The sequence below is a fragment of the Daphnia pulex genome, chromosome 10, assembly GCF_021134715.1.
Source record: "Daphnia pulex isolate KAP4 chromosome 10, ASM2113471v1".
Classification (NCBI taxonomy): domain Eukaryota; kingdom Metazoa; phylum Arthropoda; class Branchiopoda; order Diplostraca; family Daphniidae; genus Daphnia; species Daphnia pulex.
The window spans coordinates 13,056,160-13,076,965 of NC_060026.1; the positions used below are offsets into that span (position 1 = coordinate 13,056,160).

The following is a 20,806-nucleotide window of genomic DNA, read 5'->3' on the forward strand; positions in this document are numbered from 1 at the left end:
ATAGCGGTTACCAAAGTTGTTGGGGGGTACGTGGTCGGCCCAGGACGCAGTAGGACTGTATACTTTGTAGGCTTCTAGTCTTGCTCATATCACGTTTATAGTACAGAATCCCACAGACAGAAAGAACATTTCAAATCTCTTCCGCATCAAAGTATCTGTTCTGTTTGAGAAAAATTAGTTAAAATAGTAGAGCGAACATTTGATTTAGGAAAATATGGTTTCGACTTTGTACTTTTGGCTCGTCTTGGCCGTCCTGCTGACCGCGTCCAATGGAGAACCGCGCAACCAACCGAAGGGGTCTATCAGCGTGTCAACCCGTTCGTCGACCTCTCGCGGCGAGTTATCCGGTTGTCATCAAGTCGGTGCGTATCAATTTCATCTCGATAATATAGTCTGTTGGAAATTGTCTGTGATTCCCGGCAATAGCTAGTCGGAAATCCCAGTTTTATTATTAAGATGTTCTGTAGAAGTCATAAGGTCTGATGAATAGTGAATAAATCAACAGAGTTGCTAGATTGAAACCAAGGTTCTGTCTTCAAACTGTCAAAAATAGCGCTATGTTTTATTTAACTGTCGAACAGAGTTCCGTTGTAGACGACGTCAAGAGCATTTGAAGTATTCAAACATCGATCAAAATCCTACAGCTATATATATAACAAAAGACCCTATATATAATACGTCAAATTTTCTTTAAAGAATGACATCAAGATTGGTCTAATAAATCTCAAACGGAAATTTCTAATTCTATTCTTGCGCGCACATATAGACGACAAATCGATTATAGACACTTTGAAACTTATTTGTGGCATATTGTGCTATTACCGCGAATGAAGCTTATTGCTGCGTGTCACATGTATTATAAAGACGCTGGTATAGAGAGGGGAGTCGATTATGGTAATATTGGAACGAGATATAAGATAATGGAAATCTGGTGTGCAGCAGCGCACATTTTCGCCCTCCTTATATAACGCTTTCCGAGTGACAGATATATAATGCAATGATCTCCGCATAGTCTGACTCATACGTGGGACTTTTATTTTTATTTTTTTTTGGCTACATAAGATGGCCATCATGCACTCGTCTATTATTTGTCCCATTATTTTCATCAATATTCTCGGTTGAATTTTTCTGATTATGCCACTGGCGTTACATGCCCTCCATGGGGCATGGCGGGCATCCTTCGCTGGCGACAGTCATTTGAAAAATTCAAATATCGAATTACATAATAAATGAAGTCCATTAAGAACTTTATACACTTTTATTGACAAAAGAATAAAACTTAATTTTTTCTTTTTTCGGCTTCCAAAAAGTTCTTTTTTTTTAAATAATGACTTATAACTTTGGCGGGTGTGTTAATAAATTTACATAGGTCACACTAGGCGTGTCACTATCCCGGACTGCGTTTCCTTCATGATTACAACCAACGCCTGTCGAGGTTTCTGCGAATCTTGGTCAGTGCCGTCGTCCTGGGAGGCGCTGCTGAAAAACCCGGAGAAAGTCATCACTTCGGTTGGCCAATGTTGCAACATCATGGCGTCCGAAGACGTAATAAAACACACAACAGTCCAACTATTGCGATACATTTTTGAATAACAAACATCTTTCTTTCTTTATTAGGTAACCGTTCGGGTAATGTGTCTAGGCGGTCCGCGTGATTTCACATTCAAATCGGCCAAGACGTGTTCCTGCTTCACTTGCAAGAAGGACTAAACAGCAAACAATTCGAATTCAAATCTTCTATGTTATTCTCATCAGTGTTGACAATTGGCATTATCAGAAAAGACGTGTACACTTAATGATCGATCAATCCTTCGCTAATAGACGTATAAACTCCATCAAAATCCGACTCAATTACTTGCCCAACAGCCTTTAACTCAATCACGTCAATCAAAGATGATGACTGTCACTTTCCAATCAAGCTCCTCCGGCCGGACGACGTTCCAGTTTCATATTTGCACATTTCCAATGAAATTGGGGCGATCACCGAAAGACGTGAAAGGGCTTGTATAATAAAGTTAACGCGATTAATTGGCGATTTCATGTCAGTCGTGTGTAGAACTACGAATGGCGTATAGTTCATAATTGGCTGCTACTAATAAATTATGAGCTGACGTGGTCCGGGAGTTCGCGAAAACCAATACCGCGGGTCGGCTTTCAAATTCGTAATATTGATGCAGTCAAATTATTAGAGCTTGCGAAATTCTTGAAATGATTTCAATATAACAGCTGTGAAAGCTGAGACTCTATACGGATTTATATTTCCCGCCATACCGAGAACCCATCAAAATCGGTTGACAGTTTCAAATTATGGATTTGCATGATATGAATTCGATACACCCAAAATAATAGTGATTCCATTCTAATGTATTTATCTTCAATACAGACGAAATAACGATTGTAATGTTAATTAATCCATTTATATCTGCTTTATAAGCGTATTATAGTGAAGGAGATTGTGTTAATCAGAGTATATTTTTTAAAAATGTGCGCTTCCATCTTTTTCACGATTTTTGTTGTCCAGCCTCTCAATTCAGACGGCGGGTCGTTATCCGCCGATCGTAATGCGGACCCTCGCAATTCGTGGTGTCGGTGCGGCAGAGTTCGCAACGGCATGTTACAGCATCCAAGGCCATGTACAATTCCCTGTTTGAAAACCAACCAAAAATTGATTTGATTATCTTTAATTAGTGTATCACCAGATTCTTCGCAGACTCACGTTCCAAGATTGACTTCCGGATCGCAATTTCTCAAGGTGATAGCTCTGGGCAGGATCGAGTCGTGTTGACAGACGGGATGTTGTGAACGTTTGAACGGGAAGCGCCAATCTGCAATCTACAAATGAAACACAAATTAACATCAAATTCAATTAAATAAGTGTGAAATTTTACCTCGTTAGATGAACAACGTCCCCAACAAGAAGTGACGGTGACGACATCCCAGCAGGAGCGTCCCTCGGAATCCTCTTGATAGACTTTGAAAGTGTACGGACGCCGGAAGCAGGTCGGAGTAGCATCCATCTGCTCCTTGGACTGAGAGTCTGGCTGCTCGAACATGGCCGAATTGAGACGGAAGCTGTTGGCCATCAAAACGGCCAAGAGAAAGATCCTTTGGAATAGGTAAGTATTAGCCATGGTGCAACACCGCAAAACGGGAAACAGAACAATCGACAAGAACTTGCGGGATGCGTCTGGCCAAGGATCGACAAATCCTTCGAACTCGACTTTTTTCCCACCTACGACTTTCGGTCTGCGTACTACACCGGCGCGGTTGCGCATAGCTTTTTTTCTTTTAAACCACATAGAAGCGATCAGCTTCATCTTTTTATTGGTTGAGAAAAAAGCCTTTGATACATTCACTTGACAAATAGTTATCACAGAAAAATTACAAGAAAATAAAGTTAAGCATGGAGAAAGGCTTTTTTAAAAAAGGCAATCAAAATATACTACCAGAACCAGAAGGAAGGAATATTGAAAAAAAAAGACTAGGAATTAGTGAATGTGTGATTATTTTTTGGGAGCTTTGTAGTTCTCGGTACGGTGATGTTTAAGATCGGCGTCTTTGTGGATTTCTTTCCAGCAACGACGGCAGTAGAGATCCCCGTCGCAGTCAAAGCATCGCAAATGAGCATCTCCGTTGCAGAGCTCACACCAGGGCAATTCTTCTTGGCCAGCAGCTACTCCTTCATCGCATATTCCTTCGTCTTCCAATTCCAAACGGTCTTCATCCAAGACTCGATTGATAATCCTGGCCGCTTGTTTGTCTTCGTCTTCAGAGTCTTCGTCACTCGATTTGTCTTCCTTAGCTTCTGGTTTTTTAGTTCCCCTATCGAATCGGAGTTTGTTCAATCTAAACACAAAAATTGGATAAGTAAAAAATGATTGAGTTGTATTAGAATTCAAAAAACCTTTCTTGGATTTCTCTATCTTTCTTCAGGCCTTCCAAAGCCAATTGAGCATCAGCCTGTATTGCCTGGGCTTCATTTTGCAACAACATCTCAACATCATCTGTCTGCTAACATGAAAAATTGTTAGAAAGTCTCAAAATAAATCTGATAAATTTACAGAAATAATAGTTTTACCTCTTCTGATTGATTGGATGGAGTTGCAGAAGGAAGGTCTGATTGCCTGTCAATTGCAACTTCTTCTCTGATCTGGTTGATAAGATCTGTTGCATCATCGACATTGTTTGTTTTTGGTTTGACATAAATGGCTGCTGGTTTCCGGTAAACTTCAGGATCAATGCCCTTCAGTTTAGCTAAGCGTTCTTCAATCTCTGACTGGCTGGGGATGTCTCCCTTCATCTCCCGAATCTCACTCTTGAGCTTGGATAGACGATTTACAAGCTGTTGATCTTCAAAAGATAACCCTTTTTTCAGGTTGGTCATTCGGCTGTCTTCGGTGTAAACTACAATTGGACTTTTGTTGGGGTTCTCCAGTTTTTCCAACTTCCTAAGGAACAAGTTCTGGTCAATAAAGAAACATTAAATGATATTCTTATTTGAATCATACTGTTCCAAGACAACAGGAGGAATTTGAGTGACTTGATTTTGGTGGGGGGTTTCTACTTTTCCATTTTTCCTGTACAACAAACAAAAATATTAAAAGCTGTATGATGATTCAACAAAAGTCTTCGTTGTTTCATCATACTCTTGCGAAACAACGGGTGGTGGTACAGCTGACTGTTTGACAAAGCAGCTCTTACAGATTTTCTTGACAAGACATTTCGAGCAGAACGAAAATCCGCATTTTTCACAGCCATACTGAAATAATCAAAGTTTATTGATTAGAGAGTTAATCTAAGCACATACTTTTTTTCGCTTACTTCTTTTGTTAAAAACCCAAAGCTACGAGCACAGCCATGGCACGACATTGTTGTTGACAAACGTTTGATTAGTTTTTTAGTTATTTACCGTGACACCGATGCCAACTTTGACTATTATTCTCTCATGCAGTCATGCTAAAACGGGATATTTCAAAATAATTTAACAAAATGAAAATTCAACATTTTGTTTTAAAAATAAAAGAAAGGAGTTTGTTTGGAAATTCTGGATTCATTTTTATTCGTTGAATTTTTGTCTAGTAAATATGTGAGTTTTACCGTTAGATAAGTGCGTTAAGGTAACTAATTTATGATTGATAGACCCCTACAATCCGTTTCAGGTGAACTAGTGTGATTGATGAGTCAGTACATTTTTCAAGCAAACATTTCTTGTAGATTTTATTCAAGACTTGAACAATTATAGTAATAATATCCTATACTAAGAAAAATGTAATATCAATATCATGAAAACGACTTTATTTTTTCCAACAAGCAACAAAGCTTCAGTGATAAATATTCAATTTGTCATTCATTTTAGATTTTATAGATTTTAGATTTCGGTGCCGGGAAGGATCCCATATTAATGATTTTCAGCATGGCAAATTCATAGGCCCCTGCTTGTGATGGAACACAACAAGAGACCAGAGTTCCTATGCCTCCTAACGTAGTGTCCAAGGTTTGGCCTCCTGCAGCAAAACTAACAAAGAACAGATTGGAGCATTTATAATACCAAATAATCGATAACAGCAAATTTAGACATACCACGGAGCTCCGAGGGCATTACAACCTTACTAGCAAATGCCATAATGGTCCCAGTTAAGATCAATTACAAATCCAAAATGTTTCAATTTCCTTAAAACGAAATCTATAACAAAAGGGGAACAACGTGTAATATTGTAAAGAGCGGTACTTGTAGGGTTTCACGCCGCTGTGACAAAATTGGGTGTAGTTTGGCAGAGCTGCATCAACCAAAAACAAAATATCCAAACATTCAGACAGTCAAAGCCATTTATACAGGACTCGTTCAACGTCGCATAATCGACGTTGTATACGTATTCTGTACGTAATAATTGTTTATCATTTATGTTGATCAACTTCTCGCTAACTTTTTCCAGGTGTTCCTCAAGGATTCACCCGAAACGGTTCTTTGCCAATTAGCAATTTATTCAGAATTAATTAAAAATAAATATCACGAAAACACTGTATTTTCTCCCCAAAAGGCTTCATCAGTGTTACATTGACATTTATTTGATATCTTAAAGATATCTTGTGCGGGTCAAAGGCTCCATGAATATAATGATTTCCAACATGCCGACATGCAATTTCCTAGGCCCCTGTTGCATGACGCAACAGCGGCCGGAGCTCCTATTCCTCCTATTGTACCAAAGGTGAAGCCTCCTGCAGCATAACTAAATAAGAACAGAAACAAAATTTTAAAAACTAAAGTAATAATCCGGTGTACATTGCAATTTTATCTGTACCACGGAACTGCCAGGGCATTACAACCCGATTGGCAAATGCCATAAGACAGCAGTCCCGCGTTCACAGAGTGCACAGTTAGAACAAGGTAAATGATCAATCCGAAATACTTCAATTTCTCTGTAATGGGTTTAAACGAAGCCAATGCGTTAATTCCCCCAACAAAAAGCCAAGAAAAGGGTTAACAGAAACGTACGCATGTCTCGGCGGGGTTTCACGCTGCTTTAGCCCATCAGTCTAAAAATGTATTCGTGTAAAAAACGTAGCTCGGCGGAACTGGCTGTACTCTATTCGAATTAATACCAAACAAAAACAAAACGTTTGACACAATTTTTCGTCCGTCATTCGTCTTTATTCATCGGAAAAATATTTCGCACATTCGACGTTGTATTGCGTCGTTATAATCAGTTAGATCCAAGAACTATTTTTCGTCAATGCGCAATATAAAGTTGGAATCGTCGGACCCCTCGCTGATTTCCTCTCCAGGTGTTCCGCAAGGATTCACCGGAAACGGGTCCTTGCCGATGAGCACAAAAGGCAACCAGGCGCACCAGCATGCAGTCAACTGATACCTATTTAAAAGATCGAGTAACCAAATCAACCCTTTCTAGACACGCAGCAACAACCACTACGCCACTCCATGTACTGGATGACGAGGTCCTAAAATATGACAGACTTTTGCTGGCCAGAGACAACAATGCAACATGATACGCCCATTAATTTTGATACAATTTAAGGAAAATATGTGAAACATTTGAATTTGAAAATGGCGCTAAAATTTACGTAATTTTTTTTTATGATTTTAAAATTACGCGATAGTCAAATCAGCGTTATGGGTGAATTTGCACGTATACATCTTGCCCTGTACGACCTTGGTCAAACGAGTGAAATCGATCAAATAACATATTCTTGTCCTCATTTCTCGGCGGTGATGACGTCAGTCCTTTCCAGATCACTCGGCACGACCTACAGCAACCGATTTCTTCTCTGGCATATCCGGCGAAAGTGCCAAAAAAACGCCATTTCCGGTCGATTAAGCAAATCGGTCATGTCAAATTTTTAAAAATTCCGACCTTTCATTATTACTAGATTTCTACTCTTCCAAAAAGGAAGAACATTATTCTGATGGTTCACATCAAAGTTACAAAATGAAATAAAATATCCCTTTGGTTTTTCGGAATAAATTTGTCAATCGATGTGTTGTTAATCAATTTTCATCCGCTTCGATTTTCTATATTTGCGTTCCAGTTTATATTCACGTTATTTACCCACACAAAAATATCTGCCACTTGCGCATTACCATAATAATGGGGAAAAACCGGAAAGGGAATAAAATGTCGATATGATTGCAACTGATTCGTTGTGAAAGCCACTCTGCTGTGTGTACACGCGGGAGTCTCTCTTTACACAGACACAAGCGCTGCATATAAAAGGTGAAAGTTACAACGGACTTTTTCCCCCGAGTTCCATATTTTTACATCATCAGCATATTACGTCAAAGCAAAAAAATATAAGAGACAACTATACTACACGAGAGATAGATGGGATGCGCATGTGTTTTTATATGATGCAGCAATCGGGACGGAGAGAGAGATCTTCCAGCTGTCTACATATAATTGCACAGGATGTGAACCAACTCCATCCGCATTCGCCATTATGATAATAAAAGCATCTCTCTCTCTATCTCTTCCGTTTTTTAGGAAAAACAGACTAAAAAACCACACAGGAAGAAGAAGAAGTCTGAATACCTGGATTATATTCAGTATAAAAACGGTCGTATATATTATTTATGCATGTGTGCTCCACATGTGTGTGATGATGATGTATTGGCTCCGCCCACAGTCCGTCACAGCACAGCTCTCGGATGAATGGAGCGACGAAGAAAAACGTCCATTGGTTTCTTGTTTTTCACCACTTTTCCTTTTACATGTCGTGTTTTTTGTGTGTGTGTGGCTGGCTGGAACAGCATCACACACGTATAGTATAATCTCGTCCTGGGAAAATTGCGAAACTGCCATCTCGGTTCCGGGTAGGAGGAGACTACCGGTGGGGAGAAGAGTTTTCAATTGAAGAATACATAAGGAACGCCATTATCTTTTTTTGGTACTGCTGTTTTTTTCCCTGGATGGACTCCCTCATCGCCGATTTGGCACCAAACGCAATGTGGAAAAAACACATGAATATGAATGGTGATGCCCACGAAGAGAATCTTCGCATTCATCCGGAGAGATAAAAGGTTCTTTTTTCTTTTGGTAAAAGGAAATATAGAAGGATGTCCAATCTTCTTCTTCATACTCGCCGTCGGTGGTTGTCTAATTTCTCGTCCGAAAAACAAAAAAACAGTTTGGCGTTTTTATCTGTCCAAGATGCAAAGTTTGTGATGATGGCACCACATCACAATGGCAGCAGCGGATTATTTCTTTCGCCCCGCAGACATTGTTCTACTGGCGAAATACGACGACCGGTACTACTACATGATCAAACACATATCCGTTGGGCGTGAGCTGTGTAGTTTTTATTTTGCATGGGATCAATTATGGTGAGGGACGACAGAGAGCACAGACTCGAATGTAACGGTCACGTTATTATTATTACATCTGGTTTGGCCGTTTGGGTTATGTAGTACGATAACGGCATGTCTGAAAGTTATTCAATGCCCATATTTTTAAAAAAGGATTCTTTTTTAGCTTTTAGCCGTTTCTGTGTATATTTTGGTATAGATTTGGAATTATATTAAAAAAAAAGAATTATTATTACAGTCATCATCGGCGTTCACGTTCGATCCATCATCTCAAACGGGATGTCCGTAATGAATAATAAAAAGACGGAGCCGATCAGAATTTCAATGCATCAAGATTTTATTAACTCTCACGCCATGAAATTTTGAGAATACAAATTCCAATCAGGTCCGGCCCGGCCATCGTCCAGTCATAATAAAAAAAGAATTCACAATTATTTTTCCAGCTCTCTCTCTCTCTAAGAAATCCAGACAGTGTTGATCGAGTCTGATTTGTTATCGTCTAGCCATTTCTGAATTGTTTTGATGATCAGTCACAAGATACTCAATAGCCGAAAAAACATTTTTAACATTTTTATTTAAAATTTTCGAAATCTTTAAAAATACCCTAAAAAACAAACTATTAGCTAGGCCAGCACCGTTGTGTTTATTTATGACTTTGCTGATACGGCATAATCTTCTTGCTGGCAGCGTATTTGCTCGCGTGAAAATATCGTAATACAAGATTTGGGAATAGTTTATGCTAGACAAATCGACCGTGCCAACCCGTCACTCTTATATATATATGTGGTCATATAGAAGGTCATGTGTCGTGATATAATTTGTTTTACTGAAAAAACAAACCAGAATTTTATGTTATTTTTAAAAAACTCTTGTCCCCCGCCAAGACGATGGTGACAGTTGGCACAATAAAAACGAGTGAAATAGGAGACAGGTTTTTCATGTATCAAATCGCACACGTACACATACACTCTCACATATATGCGCATATTACTGAAAATACAATTTTCAATGCCCGCGTCGTTTACAAAATGAACGAATTATTACAGATTTCACCGACTCATTCTATAGAATCACTTTAGAATGTAAATTATCAAAGGTGAAAAAAGGGGGGGGGGGGGCTCCTTGCTTGTGTGATGGCCAAATGTTGTAAGGTGGGAAAATGATCAACCCTCTCAGACCCCCGTGTGAACTTTGGTGATTGAACGTGTTCCGTTTTTTCTTCTTCTTACACATGTGCAAAAAAAACACACGCAAAAAACACGCATTGCATTGCAGACTGTGAGAAACCAAGGGAGGGGAGAAAACCATATAAAACCGAATTGTTTTTTATGTCAATATGTAAAACGTTGATGTAATAAAAAAAGAAGAAGGTGGGTACGACATCATCATCACTTTGATTCGGTGTAATAACAAACGGGGCAACCCAAAAAGAAAAAAAACTAGGTGAAAACCAGAATTGCAGATTTGAATAGAGCGCCAATAAAGGAGGGGGAGACATTTGATAAACCCTCCCAAGACTTTTATCGGGGGAGAGAAAATAGCTGTGGCAAAAAAAACTAACAAGTGGGGGATGGTGGTTTTTGCATGTCGTTCGCTGTAGACTAACCGGTTTCATTACAACTCCCAAATAAGTCTTTGTCACGTCAAATAAGGAAATGTGAAAATAAGCAACTATGCAAAAAAACAGAGGGGTCTCGAACGATCTGAATAACTAAAATATTCCATTTTAAGAACTAGTAAACCAGCAGAGAGAGAGAGATGGAGGGATGGATGCAAGGCTAAAAAGAAGCGGATTGACTCGCTGGTGCAAGGACACAACAACACACATACCGATGGAAGGAATCAAAAAACGAATGGAACCGAAAGTTTTTTTTTAAGGTTTTCATGTATGTGCAACAGAATGTTGGGTGTGTCTCAACTGTACTTTCTCTCTTGCATGTTGTATTTTCAACGGTCAAATATTCAAACGAGATGGGAGCATTTTAGCATTTTCGTTCAGCACCCTCGGTAGAGAAAATAAAAGAATTCGACGGTTTGACAGATCCATCAGCGGACAAACAGCATCACGTAATTGTTGCATTGATGAAGGACGAGATGCATCAATTATTATGGGCCAGACAAAATGCGAGAAAACATCTCTCAAGTTAATTTCGGTTTTACTTGCATTCTCGCATACAAAATCAGAAAATTGGGGGGGGGGGCAAATTCAATCAAACTAGCTATTTGTAAAACGTGTCGTGTTTTGTCGTCTTCCATCTTTTTCTTGTTTTTGTTTTCAAAGTTATATAATAAGCTAAACACAAAAAAGTGATGATGTAACACAAATTATCAGGGCGGACAATTTGGAGGGGATGAATAAAAAAAAATTAAACAAAATAAAATACAGGTAAGGGGAATTTTTTTTTTAGTGTAATAAACCAAAGACATAAAGATAAATGGGTGTGGTTGGGGAATATGATTTGGGGAAAATTGCGCTCCGAATCAAACTTTTTTTTTTCATCTCCGAGAAGAGAAAAACACGCGGGGGAGGGGGGGAACTTTCACCGGACCAATTCCGCACATTATGATTATTTTATACACAGCAGAGAGAAGACAAAACAAAAAAAAAAAGATGAACACGTCGCATCAAGAGAAAAAAAAAATAAAAAAAAATAAACAATTTTTAGGTTTTCTTCCGCAATACACGTCAAACGTGACGGAACAAAAAAATATCTTATTGTTTTTAATTTTTCAAGAAAAAAAAAGGCCCGGGGGATTAAATTGAATTTTTTCCTTTTTTTAATATTACTATAACGGGAGTTTGAAATGGTGGCGGATGAAGAGCACTGGGGTATCTTTCCATTTAGCATCCACACATTCAGTTGGATCAAAAAAAAGAGAGTTGAAAAACAATTGCAGAACACATACACATTGGCAGGAAGAAGGGAAAAAAGAGAATTCAATCAAATAAATGGGGAAGGAAATGAAAAGAAAAACACATTTAGGGGGGAGTGGATAGATAATTTTACCAGGAGAGGGTCACTCTCCACTTTCACTTAAGTGAATCCGAGACCGAAAATAAAGAGAAAAAAAAAACTATTGATAGAAAAGGGGTGGAGGAATTAACGACCAACAAAGAAAACACACACGGGGGGTAGGGAAACATACACGCAAGGCGGAGGAGTTGTCTCAAATAATGTCTCGTCTCTTGTCAATTTCAATTGAACCTCTTTTCTTTAAATGTACCGCTACTCAAATCGGAGACGAAAGACTATGACAAACAACAAAAAACAAAAGACGAGAAAAAAAGCGCATTCATAATAATAATAATAAAAAAAAAGTGGAAGGACAAACTGAATGATCAATTAGAGAAAAAGATGGATAGAGAGGGAGGGGCCGCAGTTTTCCCATCATTACATAACACATTTTCATCTCGAGATGAATGAGCCAGGGAAAAAAAATAATGAAAAAAAAAGGGTTTAACGAATTTTAAATGCCCAGTCAGTTGCTTGCAAAATAAAGGGTTGTGTGGAGTGGATTTTACTTTTAATAACGAAATGTTGTGGGGACAAGATAAACTGAAGGGTGTAGCAGAATTAAGAGAATTCTCATAGTCGGAAATATTTTAAATGCGTGCAAAAAGTGAATAATAAAGTTGTAGTAGTTTTGTTAAGATTTTTACTTTGGGGGGGAGATGGGGAGGGAAAATCTAATAAAGAGAAAAAAAACTGCGCACTTTGTGCCACTGGCCCCGTTCATGAACGAAGAACGACAAAATGGGGGGGTTTTTGCTTTCTTTTTTGTTTCGCAAATTCAAAACAAAAATCCAAAAAAAGAAATATTTGCTACAGACTACCGGAAACATTGGTCTACTTGGAGGCTACAACTGTGTGTCTTGTTTCTGTTTTTTTACTAAATAATGTCTCTTTTTTCCTTTGTTATTTTTAACCGGGAGAAAAATAGTTCCAATACGAATCACTCAGTCTGGATGGGTATTGTGTCAACAATATTTTTTTTTTATCCCTCCCTTTACTTGTCCCTGACGCAATCTCCCTGAAAACCACCTGGTGGTGTAGAGAAACTCCAGAGGAAAAAGATAAAGCGAGGGAGAGAAGAAATGAAGAAGAGAAGGGAATTGAAGAAGACGGACATATGAGAGTGGAAAAAGGGTTAATACAGATGCATTATGGGGGTGAGGGGTTGGAGAGGGGGGGGGGATAGAGAGGGTGGCAATAATGGTGGTATAGTGGCGTGCCCAAGCAGTTTTTTGTACTGTCGTTGTCTTATCTCTTTTTTTTTCTGTGCTTAAATTTCCAAAAAAAAATTAATTTTACTCCTTTCCTAAAAGAATTTTCTTTTCCCGTCCGACCGGGCAGAGGGCTTGGCCATGCCCGCCTTAGCTCACAGCTGAGAGATCAAAGAGGGACGATCCTTCCGCGAAATGCCAAAAAACAAAACTTTAACAATCAAAAAGGAGGGAGAGATAAAGAGAAACAGGGAGGGCGGATGGGGGGAGAATTTTCCGAAAAGAATCGGTCGCAAGTTGCGCAATCTACGTTCGTTTTTCTTCTTGTTGTCGAGTTTGTTGGGGAGGGGGGAATACATTTGAAAGTAGTGGGACACTCTCTCGGTACAGGGAAAAAAACTCTACAACAACGACATGTCTATATGTGTGTGTGTGTGCTGTATCCTAATAATACCCACTACTCCTAACTCTTCTTCTTCTTCCTTTTGTTTCGTTTCGATTCTTTAAAAGCTGGGCCGAAGATGAAAGACTGTGAAGATGAACCCAATGGAAAAAGGAAAAAAAGAAAACAAACAAAAGATCAAACCCCAAACAAACAAACAAACGACGTCTGAGCATATCGAATGGAGCCTCGACGGCATCACAGCGAGAGTTTTTAACCTTCAAACAAGAAAAATTCAAAAAATATAAGGAGAAAGTGGAGGGAGAGAGAGAGAGCAGAGTAGAGTGGAGAAGGGGGTGAACGGAGTGGTCGGGCAGTGTTGTTGTTGTGTTGCTTTTGGGAGGTGGTGGCTGTTAAGAGATAGACAGGGGAGGGGGGTTGTAAACGGCCGCGGGCTTCTTTTTCTTGGCTCTTCGTACCCAGACCGGGAGTCGATGATGCAAAGTAAAAAAAGAGGGAGCTCGAATTAGCTCCACTGAGTGCCGTAGGATTCCTGGTACCAAACGGCATCCTCGGCGCCGCTAGCCCCGCCCTGTTGAGCATCCGCACGCCACGTTCCCATGGCAACTGAATCGTCTCCACCTCCTGCTCCTGCTCTGCTGTTCAAAGCTCCTGCTCCGAATCCTCCTACGGCATAAAGAACGCTGTCAATTTACAACCACGTTCGGGAAAAGAAGAAAAAAAAAACAAAAAAATGAGAGATATTAAAATTTGGCGCTGCATACAAAAATTCAATAATGATTTCTACTACGACTACCAAAAAACAACAAGGATCGTCAAATGTCTCTACTACAACAACAAAGAAGAGAGAGAGAGGGACAGAAGGAATTTTATTATTAGACTAAAAAACATAAAACTTACTTGAAGATTCGTCCATTTGACGCGATCCATCCCCTCCGCCGGGGCCTTCTTCTCGGGCAGAGTTTTTAGGTTGGCCGGACCTGGGATGAGGCCGACCGGAAGACGTTCCTCCACGCGCTCCTCTCCATCCGCCACGGCTTCCACCTCCGCCTCTCGAGTATATCGCCGTTGCTCCTTCAGATCCACCACCACTACCACCAGCAGAAGAGCCTCTCCATCTCGAACTTGTCCCGCCAGCGGGGCTAGACGTTCTCTGCTCACTACCTCCACTTCCAGCACCGCGATGGCCACCGCCCCTGCCACGACCTCCACGGGGTGCCTAGATACAATCAAAATAAATGAAAACGCATTCATAAAGAGATAGAGTGGGAATACAAAAACAACTTACGCCTGCAGTCGGCCTTCCTCTTCCGCCACGAGCTGGATAGTCGTAGTAATAGTCACCTCCAGTGTAAGGGAAATATCCATTGTAGTACGGATCGGGGTAGGGACCTCGATATGCTCCGTAACCGTATTCAAAATCAAAATCTAATACAGAGCCAACGATTTTAGTCTGGTTTCAACTCACTGAGAAGGAAAAACACAAAACCACAAATGAAGACAATGTTACCTCGACCGTATGCCAGGGCGCCGGAAGCGGCGGCAGCTTGAGAAGGGACGGAACCTCCACCGGCGCGAATGGGCGGACGAGCACCGCGTAAGGCAGGCGGCACGACTGGAACTAAACCGCTACCAGGACCACCACGTTGGACAAACTGTTGCTGGAGCAACCGACGCTCTCGGGCCTTGAGTATCTCCTCCTTCTTCTTGCGATCCGACGGCGGTTTGGCCAGCGACACTTCCAAGTTTGCCCCGTAGAGTGTGTGACCGTTGAGGGCATCCATCGCTTGGACAGCATCATCCCTTTCTTCGAAGTGCACGAAGGCGTAGTCCTTGATCTTCTTGACGCGCTGAATAGGTCCATGGGCCTCAAAGGCCTCCTTCAATTTTTCTTCAGTAAACTCTTGCGTAAGATTACGCACATAGAGCACCTTGACCTAATAAAAAATAAAGGTTATTAACAAAATACTCGGTGCAAAAGATTCAATTTCAAACTAAAAGAAGAATGAATGAAATTTCTTACCCTGGACATTGTGTCGTTATCCGGCTCCTCTTGCGGATCGGCCCAGTCTACGATGATGTCGCATCCAAAAATCTTCACTCGGCCGGTACTCAGACGTCGTTTGGCCAAAGATGCCGACTTGTGCGAATCGTACTCCAAGAAGCAGAAACCGCGATTTTTCCGGCGGTCATCCGGAGAACTGTAAATGATTACCTCCGCTAGGCCGGCTGATGGAAGAAAAAAACCCCAACACCCACCACGAAGCAAAAAAAAAAAAAAAAAACACGACACAAAATGAAAAGTAAAAAAAATAAAGATTATTCATACGTGCACGTGTCAAATTTCAATAAAGAGAAATCAAATTGGAGGAGGTGCATTCTCTTCATGTGTCGGGTTAGGTCAGAGTTAGGTGAGAATTTTTGAGGATGTTGGAGAAAAAAGAATCGAGTGAGAGAGACAAAAGAGAGAAAGGTAAGTGATAGGCCATAGGGTATTTCTATACGACCATGCTTCAAATAAATAAAAAGAAAAATAAACAGTGGAGAGTCACAGGGTTAGAAGAAGGAGAGAGCCGATACCCGATAAAAAAAATTTTAGGCGCGAATTGTACATTTTTTTAAAATAATTCCCAAAATAAAATGTTTGTCAAGAAAATGTCGCACAATCTAAAAAAATTTGGCGGGATCCACGCCAAACGGATCTGTCGGAAACAGAAAGGGGCAAATTATCACACATATGGGAGAAACTTGACACACACTAAAAATGTGAATCCATCGAGCCAGGGGAGGATTGTTGTTTTAAAAAGCCACACACGCACACAAAACAAACGATAACAATAAATGAAATTCAAAAACAAATCGAGTGTCGGTCGGACGGTAGGAATTGTTTGTGGTGGTGGTTGGTTTGTTTGTGTGTTCAGGGGGGGAGAGTCGAAGGAACCGGTGTGTGTGTGATTTTGTTTTCTTTTGTTATTTTGAATTGGTGGGACTTGATTGTGTATCGATTCGTTTTCGAGCAACTTACGTGCAAACTTGTCAAAGTCCTGGTAGAGCTGGTGCCCGTCCCTGTTCTTGGGGATGTTGCCCACGAAGAGCCGGTGGTTGTTGTGCGAGATGGTCACGCCCACCTTCCGGCCTTTGCGGATCTCACAACCATTGAGCTGTCATCGCCGAACGGACGGACACAATACGCACGCACAGACACACACAAATCAAATCAAAAATCGAATCGTTGATTGTTGTTTTTAAATTAATTAAAAGAAAACCGAATTTTCTAAATAAAGACCCCTCACCTCCAAATTGACTAAAAGCCGCAAAAATAAAATGAAAAAAGAATAGCAAACACACTCACACACAATCATCACCGACTCATTCATTCACCGGATATTCACTTTGATCTGTGGGTATACGATTCGCGCGCGCAAATTTTTTTTGAAATAGACGAATCAGAAAAATAAAATGGGAAAAGGACTACCGACAGAGCAACAGCAATTCAAAAAAAAATAAAAAAAATTCCGGTGTGGCGGTTGCTCGAAGCTGACCAAAGCCTCCAAATATCTTGACCTCCCGTTTGAAAACGGACAACAAAAAATACGAATAATCCACAACGAAACGGAAAAAGTTGTCGGAAAAGAGACAGAGAGAGCTCTGACGATAACAAAGAGTTGAGTCTAAGTGCGTTTGCCCCCTGCTCCCTCGAAAGAAACGAAATTACAAAGGAAAATAATAAAATAAGAATCGAAATCCAGACGAGAAATAGAAGATGATAAAAGAATTCGAAGCCCCCAAGACGATACAGAATCGATTACGGAAGTTCTTCGACATCAATCCATCATCGAATTGCAGCGTCAGGACTTTTGCCCGCCTTTTCAACTTTTGTGTGTACACGACACTGTGCCGATAGTTCGATTTTTCCTTTTCAAAAAATGTTAATAATGGACAAAGGCAATTGAAAAAGATGATGGATGGATGGATAGATGGGACCGATTCTATCATCTCGTAGATTCAATAACAATAAAAATGGGGAAAAGAAAGAAATCGAACAGCTGGCAATAATCCTATGCTATTCCCGTACGCTGGAGCTAAAGAAAGAAGATTGTGACAGAGAAAAAGGAGACGAACGTGCTGTCCAAGAAGTGAATAAACATGTGTTGTTTGTTTTTTTGTTTTGTTTTTGACGATGTTATGATTTCAAGTGTGAAATAAAAAGTAAGAGGAGGATTGAAAAACACGAAAAAAAGTTTTTGGAGGTTTCTGATGGGAGGATATAATGAAAAAGATTGGGGGTTGTGTCATGTTGTGTTACCTGTAACTTTACTGAATTCTTCCATGATCTCGACATTGCCCTTGGACTTGGGAATGTTGCCCACAAAGAGGCGCAGGTTTGGGACGCTAACGTTAATTTTCAGGTGTCGCCCGCCTTTCATTTCCAAATCATTCAGCTGTGTGTGTACATAGCAACCCAATCACCGTTAATCTTTGCACAAGAGTTGAGATTCTAAACTAACTAAAGCACAAAACAAAACTCGTTCCCTCTCTTTCCCGTTTAAATACCAAAAAAAAAGTAACAAAAAAATTGAAATTGAATAATAAAAAAATTGAATTTTGACTTTTAACTTAAAAGTGTCCGATTATGGTCAACAGCAACCAGCTTGGAGCAACCAAAAGCATCCACTCATCAGACAAAAAATTGTTTTAAAAAACCCAAGTATTAAAACTAATATTAAGATCTAAAGGTTAATTTTGACTAAGACCATACAAGCAAAATCGTTCCAACATTACCTGATTCACGGCTTCTTGAGCTGCTTCAGTTGTAGTGAAAGTAACGAAGGCATATCCACGGTTGAGGTTTGTCAGGGGGTCCATCATCAGCCGAAGATCCCAGATCGTCCCGCATTTTTCAAATAACGGGATCAGTTCATCTTCGTAGACGTCTCGAGGAATTTTGCCACAAAAGACCTGGAAGAAAGAAGAATTGTTAGAATGTTGTTCATTGTCAATTGATGTTGTTGGGCACACTTACCTCACAGCCGTTGGGTGGAGGTGGATCTGCCCAGTTGGGTGGTGGTCCTCCATACTTCCTCTGCCCTGTGGTGACATCCAGCTTGTAGCCAGTCCTGTCAAGGATTGCTTTGATTTTCTCCTCATCTGGTCCCTTTCCTAGAGGCTTTAAGTCGAAAGACGTATCCACAGCACTGGTCCCACTGGCTGTGCCAAGTCCAGCACTGGCAGTCGCTGAGCCTAGGGCTCTGACTTTTTGCCTGTTGAAAAGAAACACAAACATTATAATTTGAAAGAACTTGGTTGACATCGACAGCGCACTGACCTGTAGGTTTTCATTATACCACAAAGAAAGGCAGACTTGTTTGAGACATGTTCTAGGTTTGATTCTAGAAACTGCTGCAACACTGATTGGGCACCGTCTACAGGAAATTCTTTCAATGCATCTAAGGCTCGGTCATCCAGTTCGCTGTGGACCAATTTACCTAGACATAGCAACCAGATATTAGAAACTCGTGTGAGAACAGTTGCATAATCTCAACACAGTACCTGTTCTGTAAATTTCCTCCAGCTTTCCGGCTACTCTTCTGTCCAGTCCCAGTTCTATCAAGCGGTGATACTCCTCCAGGTGTTCTGGACTGCTGACTCGTGCAGCAGCCTCTTCCCCTCCATCTGCCATACCTATTTTTGTGTTTGAGTGTTGACACAAGAGGCAGACACACACACACACAAGACACAAACACAGAAAATGAGAATTCCAGTTTAAGTCAAGCCACTAAATCAACACTGTGAAGGCACTGATGGGTAATCCAACCACACACACACACAATCGAACGTGTCGATTTGATTAACAAAAGATTTGGTAGCAAACAAACACAAAGAGACGTGTGGTCAACGTGTGTGTGTGTACGTAGTAGAGAAGTTGAGGTACGAATGAAATACCTTTGTACAGTAGTCTCCCCTCGAAAAAAGAGTAATATAACCTTACACACACTAACGCACGAAAAAAGACACACACAACAGTCGTCGTCGTCGGAGGGAGAAATTAAAAAAAAAAAGAAACGCCAAAAAGTTCCTCTCACTCGCCACACAGTGCCCCCCGACTAGAACCACCACCGGTTTTTCAGAGTCTCACGAGAAAGCGTTATGTGTGGAAAAAAGGGGGCCAGCACTGTTAAGAAGACGAAAGAGGGGGAGAGAATGGAGCAATTCAAGGTTTTTATTACACGGTCCGCACGTAAAATTGTGTGCAGAAAAAAAAGGGAAGGGATAAAATGTACACCCCTCTCTTCCGTTTTTCTCTACTCTCCCCCTATATACATATATATAAAAATGGGCTAGAATATTTTTTTTTATTATTTTCTTTTCTTTTCACAAAAGTCGTCGACGTCGGTCGTCCATACGGTGTGTCCCTACGGGCGCTCTCTGTTAAAAGAACTGGGGCGGGCGCTGGTGGTCAAATAAGCTTCTCCTTTTTTTTCTCCTCTCTTCCTCTCTCTCTCTCTCCTTTTTCACTTCTTCTATTCTCTCCCCCTTCTTTCTTCGGGCCCCCGCCTACTCTAAAACCTCCCCAAAACCGAAATTTGTGTGTGTGGACCCCTCGAGGCGAAAAAATGGACAGGCAGCGCGTCTAGCGTCGGGCGGGAAACAACGTAGACTCTTGCGTTCGAAAAAAAAAAGAAGAAAAAAGATTCCAAACTTTTACCAACCGTCTTCGTCATTTTCGAAAAAATAAAAGTTTTAAAGTGTTGACTATTTTTAAGAACATTTTTTAAATAAGAAATTTGTCTCTTTAGTCTTAGACGAAAAAAAAGGGTTAAGGGCCTGTAATGATCGGAATGATGAATCACATTCCGAGACATCCAAAAATGTTTTTTCCCTCCAAATGTTAAAACAAAAATGTCGTGTGAAAAAAAGAATCAAAAGTTTGTTTCTCTCTCGTTTTTTGGTTTACCTGTGAGGCTCGAATTGCGAGTCGGACGAAATGTTGATAGCTTTCGTCGTGACTTCAGGGGGCTCGACAGTCTTTAAAAATGAAAACCACAAGTATAACAAGACGGGAGGAAACTAAAGGGGGGAAACTTTCTCAGAGTTTAACGACGAGTAGTGTGGTAAATAGACGGCCGAAGCCGTGATTGTTGAAATGACACGCTCTTTTCGTTCTTCACTCGCTTCTCGGACACTCAACAAAACACTCAACAACACGGGGACTGCAACACACAACACATACACACACCACCGTCGTCGTTACTGTGTCTGCCGACCGATCTCTTGAGAGCCACGAATTTTCGAACGGATGGGGAAAAGCGCCATCTTGCTTTTGCAATGACGTCATGCCTTCGGCTCCCAAGCTCCGCCC

At 40.6% G+C, this 20,806-nt stretch overlaps 4 protein-coding genes and 2 long non-coding RNA genes across 14 annotated transcripts; 1 reads left to right on the forward strand and 5 right to left on the reverse strand.

Moving 5' to 3' along the window:
* The first annotated feature begins 41 nt into the window (after positions 1-41).
* On the forward strand, positions 42-1,833 carry LOC124204392 (thyrostimulin alpha-2 subunit-like). Its single transcript, XM_046601445.1, has 3 exons — positions 42-362; positions 1,370-1,545; positions 1,618-1,833. Exons 1-3 carry the CDS (start codon positions 215-217, stop codon positions 1,708-1,710), a joined length of 417 nt encoding a protein of 138 aa, XP_046457401.1. The 5' UTR covers positions 42-214; the 3' UTR covers positions 1,711-1,833.
* A 513-nt stretch (positions 1,834-2,346) lies between these two features.
* Positions 2,347-3,317, reverse strand: LOC124204257. The gene is made up of 3 exons (XM_046601303.1): positions 2,889-3,317; positions 2,717-2,832; positions 2,347-2,643 (listed from the first exon to the last, which is right to left on the reverse strand). The coding sequence occupies exons 1-3, from the start codon at positions 3,315-3,317 to the stop codon at positions 2,526-2,528; spliced, it is 663 nt and encodes a 220-aa protein (XP_046457259.1). The 3' UTR covers positions 2,347-2,525.
* LOC124204256 (abscission/NoCut checkpoint regulator-like) lies at positions 3,308-4,925 on the reverse strand. 2 transcript variants are annotated; one of them, XM_046601302.1, is made up of 6 exons: positions 4,822-4,925; positions 4,647-4,759; positions 4,509-4,577; positions 4,079-4,448; positions 3,905-4,008; positions 3,308-3,846 (listed from the first exon to the last, which is right to left on the reverse strand). In XM_046601302.1, exons 1-6 carry the CDS (start codon positions 4,867-4,869, stop codon positions 3,504-3,506), a joined length of 1,047 nt encoding a protein of 348 aa, XP_046457258.1. In that variant the 5' UTR covers positions 4,870-4,925; the 3' UTR covers positions 3,308-3,503. The 2 variants fall into 2 exon arrangements, with proteins under 2 accessions (XP_046457258.1, XP_046457257.1); XM_046601301.1 differs by having other exon boundaries at positions 3,905-4,011; positions 4,822-4,905.
* Positions 4,926-5,278: 353 nt separating this feature from the next.
* On the reverse strand, positions 5,279-5,815 carry LOC124204388. The gene is made up of 3 exons (XR_006878860.1): positions 5,729-5,815; positions 5,581-5,670; positions 5,279-5,515 (listed from the first exon to the last, which is right to left on the reverse strand). It is a non-coding gene; the product is annotated as an uncharacterized LOC124204388 (long non-coding RNA).
* A 220-nt stretch (positions 5,816-6,035) lies between these two features.
* LOC124204804 lies at positions 6,036-6,552 on the reverse strand. Its single transcript, XR_006879121.1, has 3 exons — positions 6,494-6,552; positions 6,300-6,417; positions 6,036-6,227 (listed from the first exon to the last, which is right to left on the reverse strand). It is a non-coding gene; the product is annotated as an uncharacterized LOC124204804 (long non-coding RNA).
* A 3,187-nt stretch (positions 6,553-9,739) lies between these two features.
* Positions 9,740-20,537, reverse strand: LOC124205421 (heterogeneous nuclear ribonucleoprotein Q-like). 8 transcript variants are annotated; one of them, XM_046602860.1, is made up of 11 exons: positions 20,402-20,537; positions 18,997-19,128; positions 18,773-18,932; positions 18,470-18,707; positions 18,229-18,405; positions 16,472-16,607; positions 15,470-15,675; positions 14,957-15,383; positions 14,735-14,874; positions 14,347-14,665; positions 9,740-14,112 (listed from the first exon to the last, which is right to left on the reverse strand). In XM_046602860.1, the coding sequence occupies exons 2-11, from the start codon at positions 19,124-19,126 to the stop codon at positions 13,952-13,954; spliced, it is 2,094 nt and encodes a 697-aa protein (XP_046458816.1). In that variant the 5' UTR covers positions 19,127-19,128; positions 20,402-20,537; the 3' UTR covers positions 9,740-13,951. The 8 variants fall into 8 exon arrangements, with proteins under 8 accessions (XP_046458816.1, XP_046458820.1, XP_046458817.1 ...); XM_046602864.1 differs by having other exon boundaries at positions 9,740-14,129; XM_046602861.1 differs by lacking the exon at positions 16,472-16,607 and adding an exon at positions 17,753-17,888.
* Between the last annotated feature and the right edge of the window lie 269 nt (positions 20,538-20,806).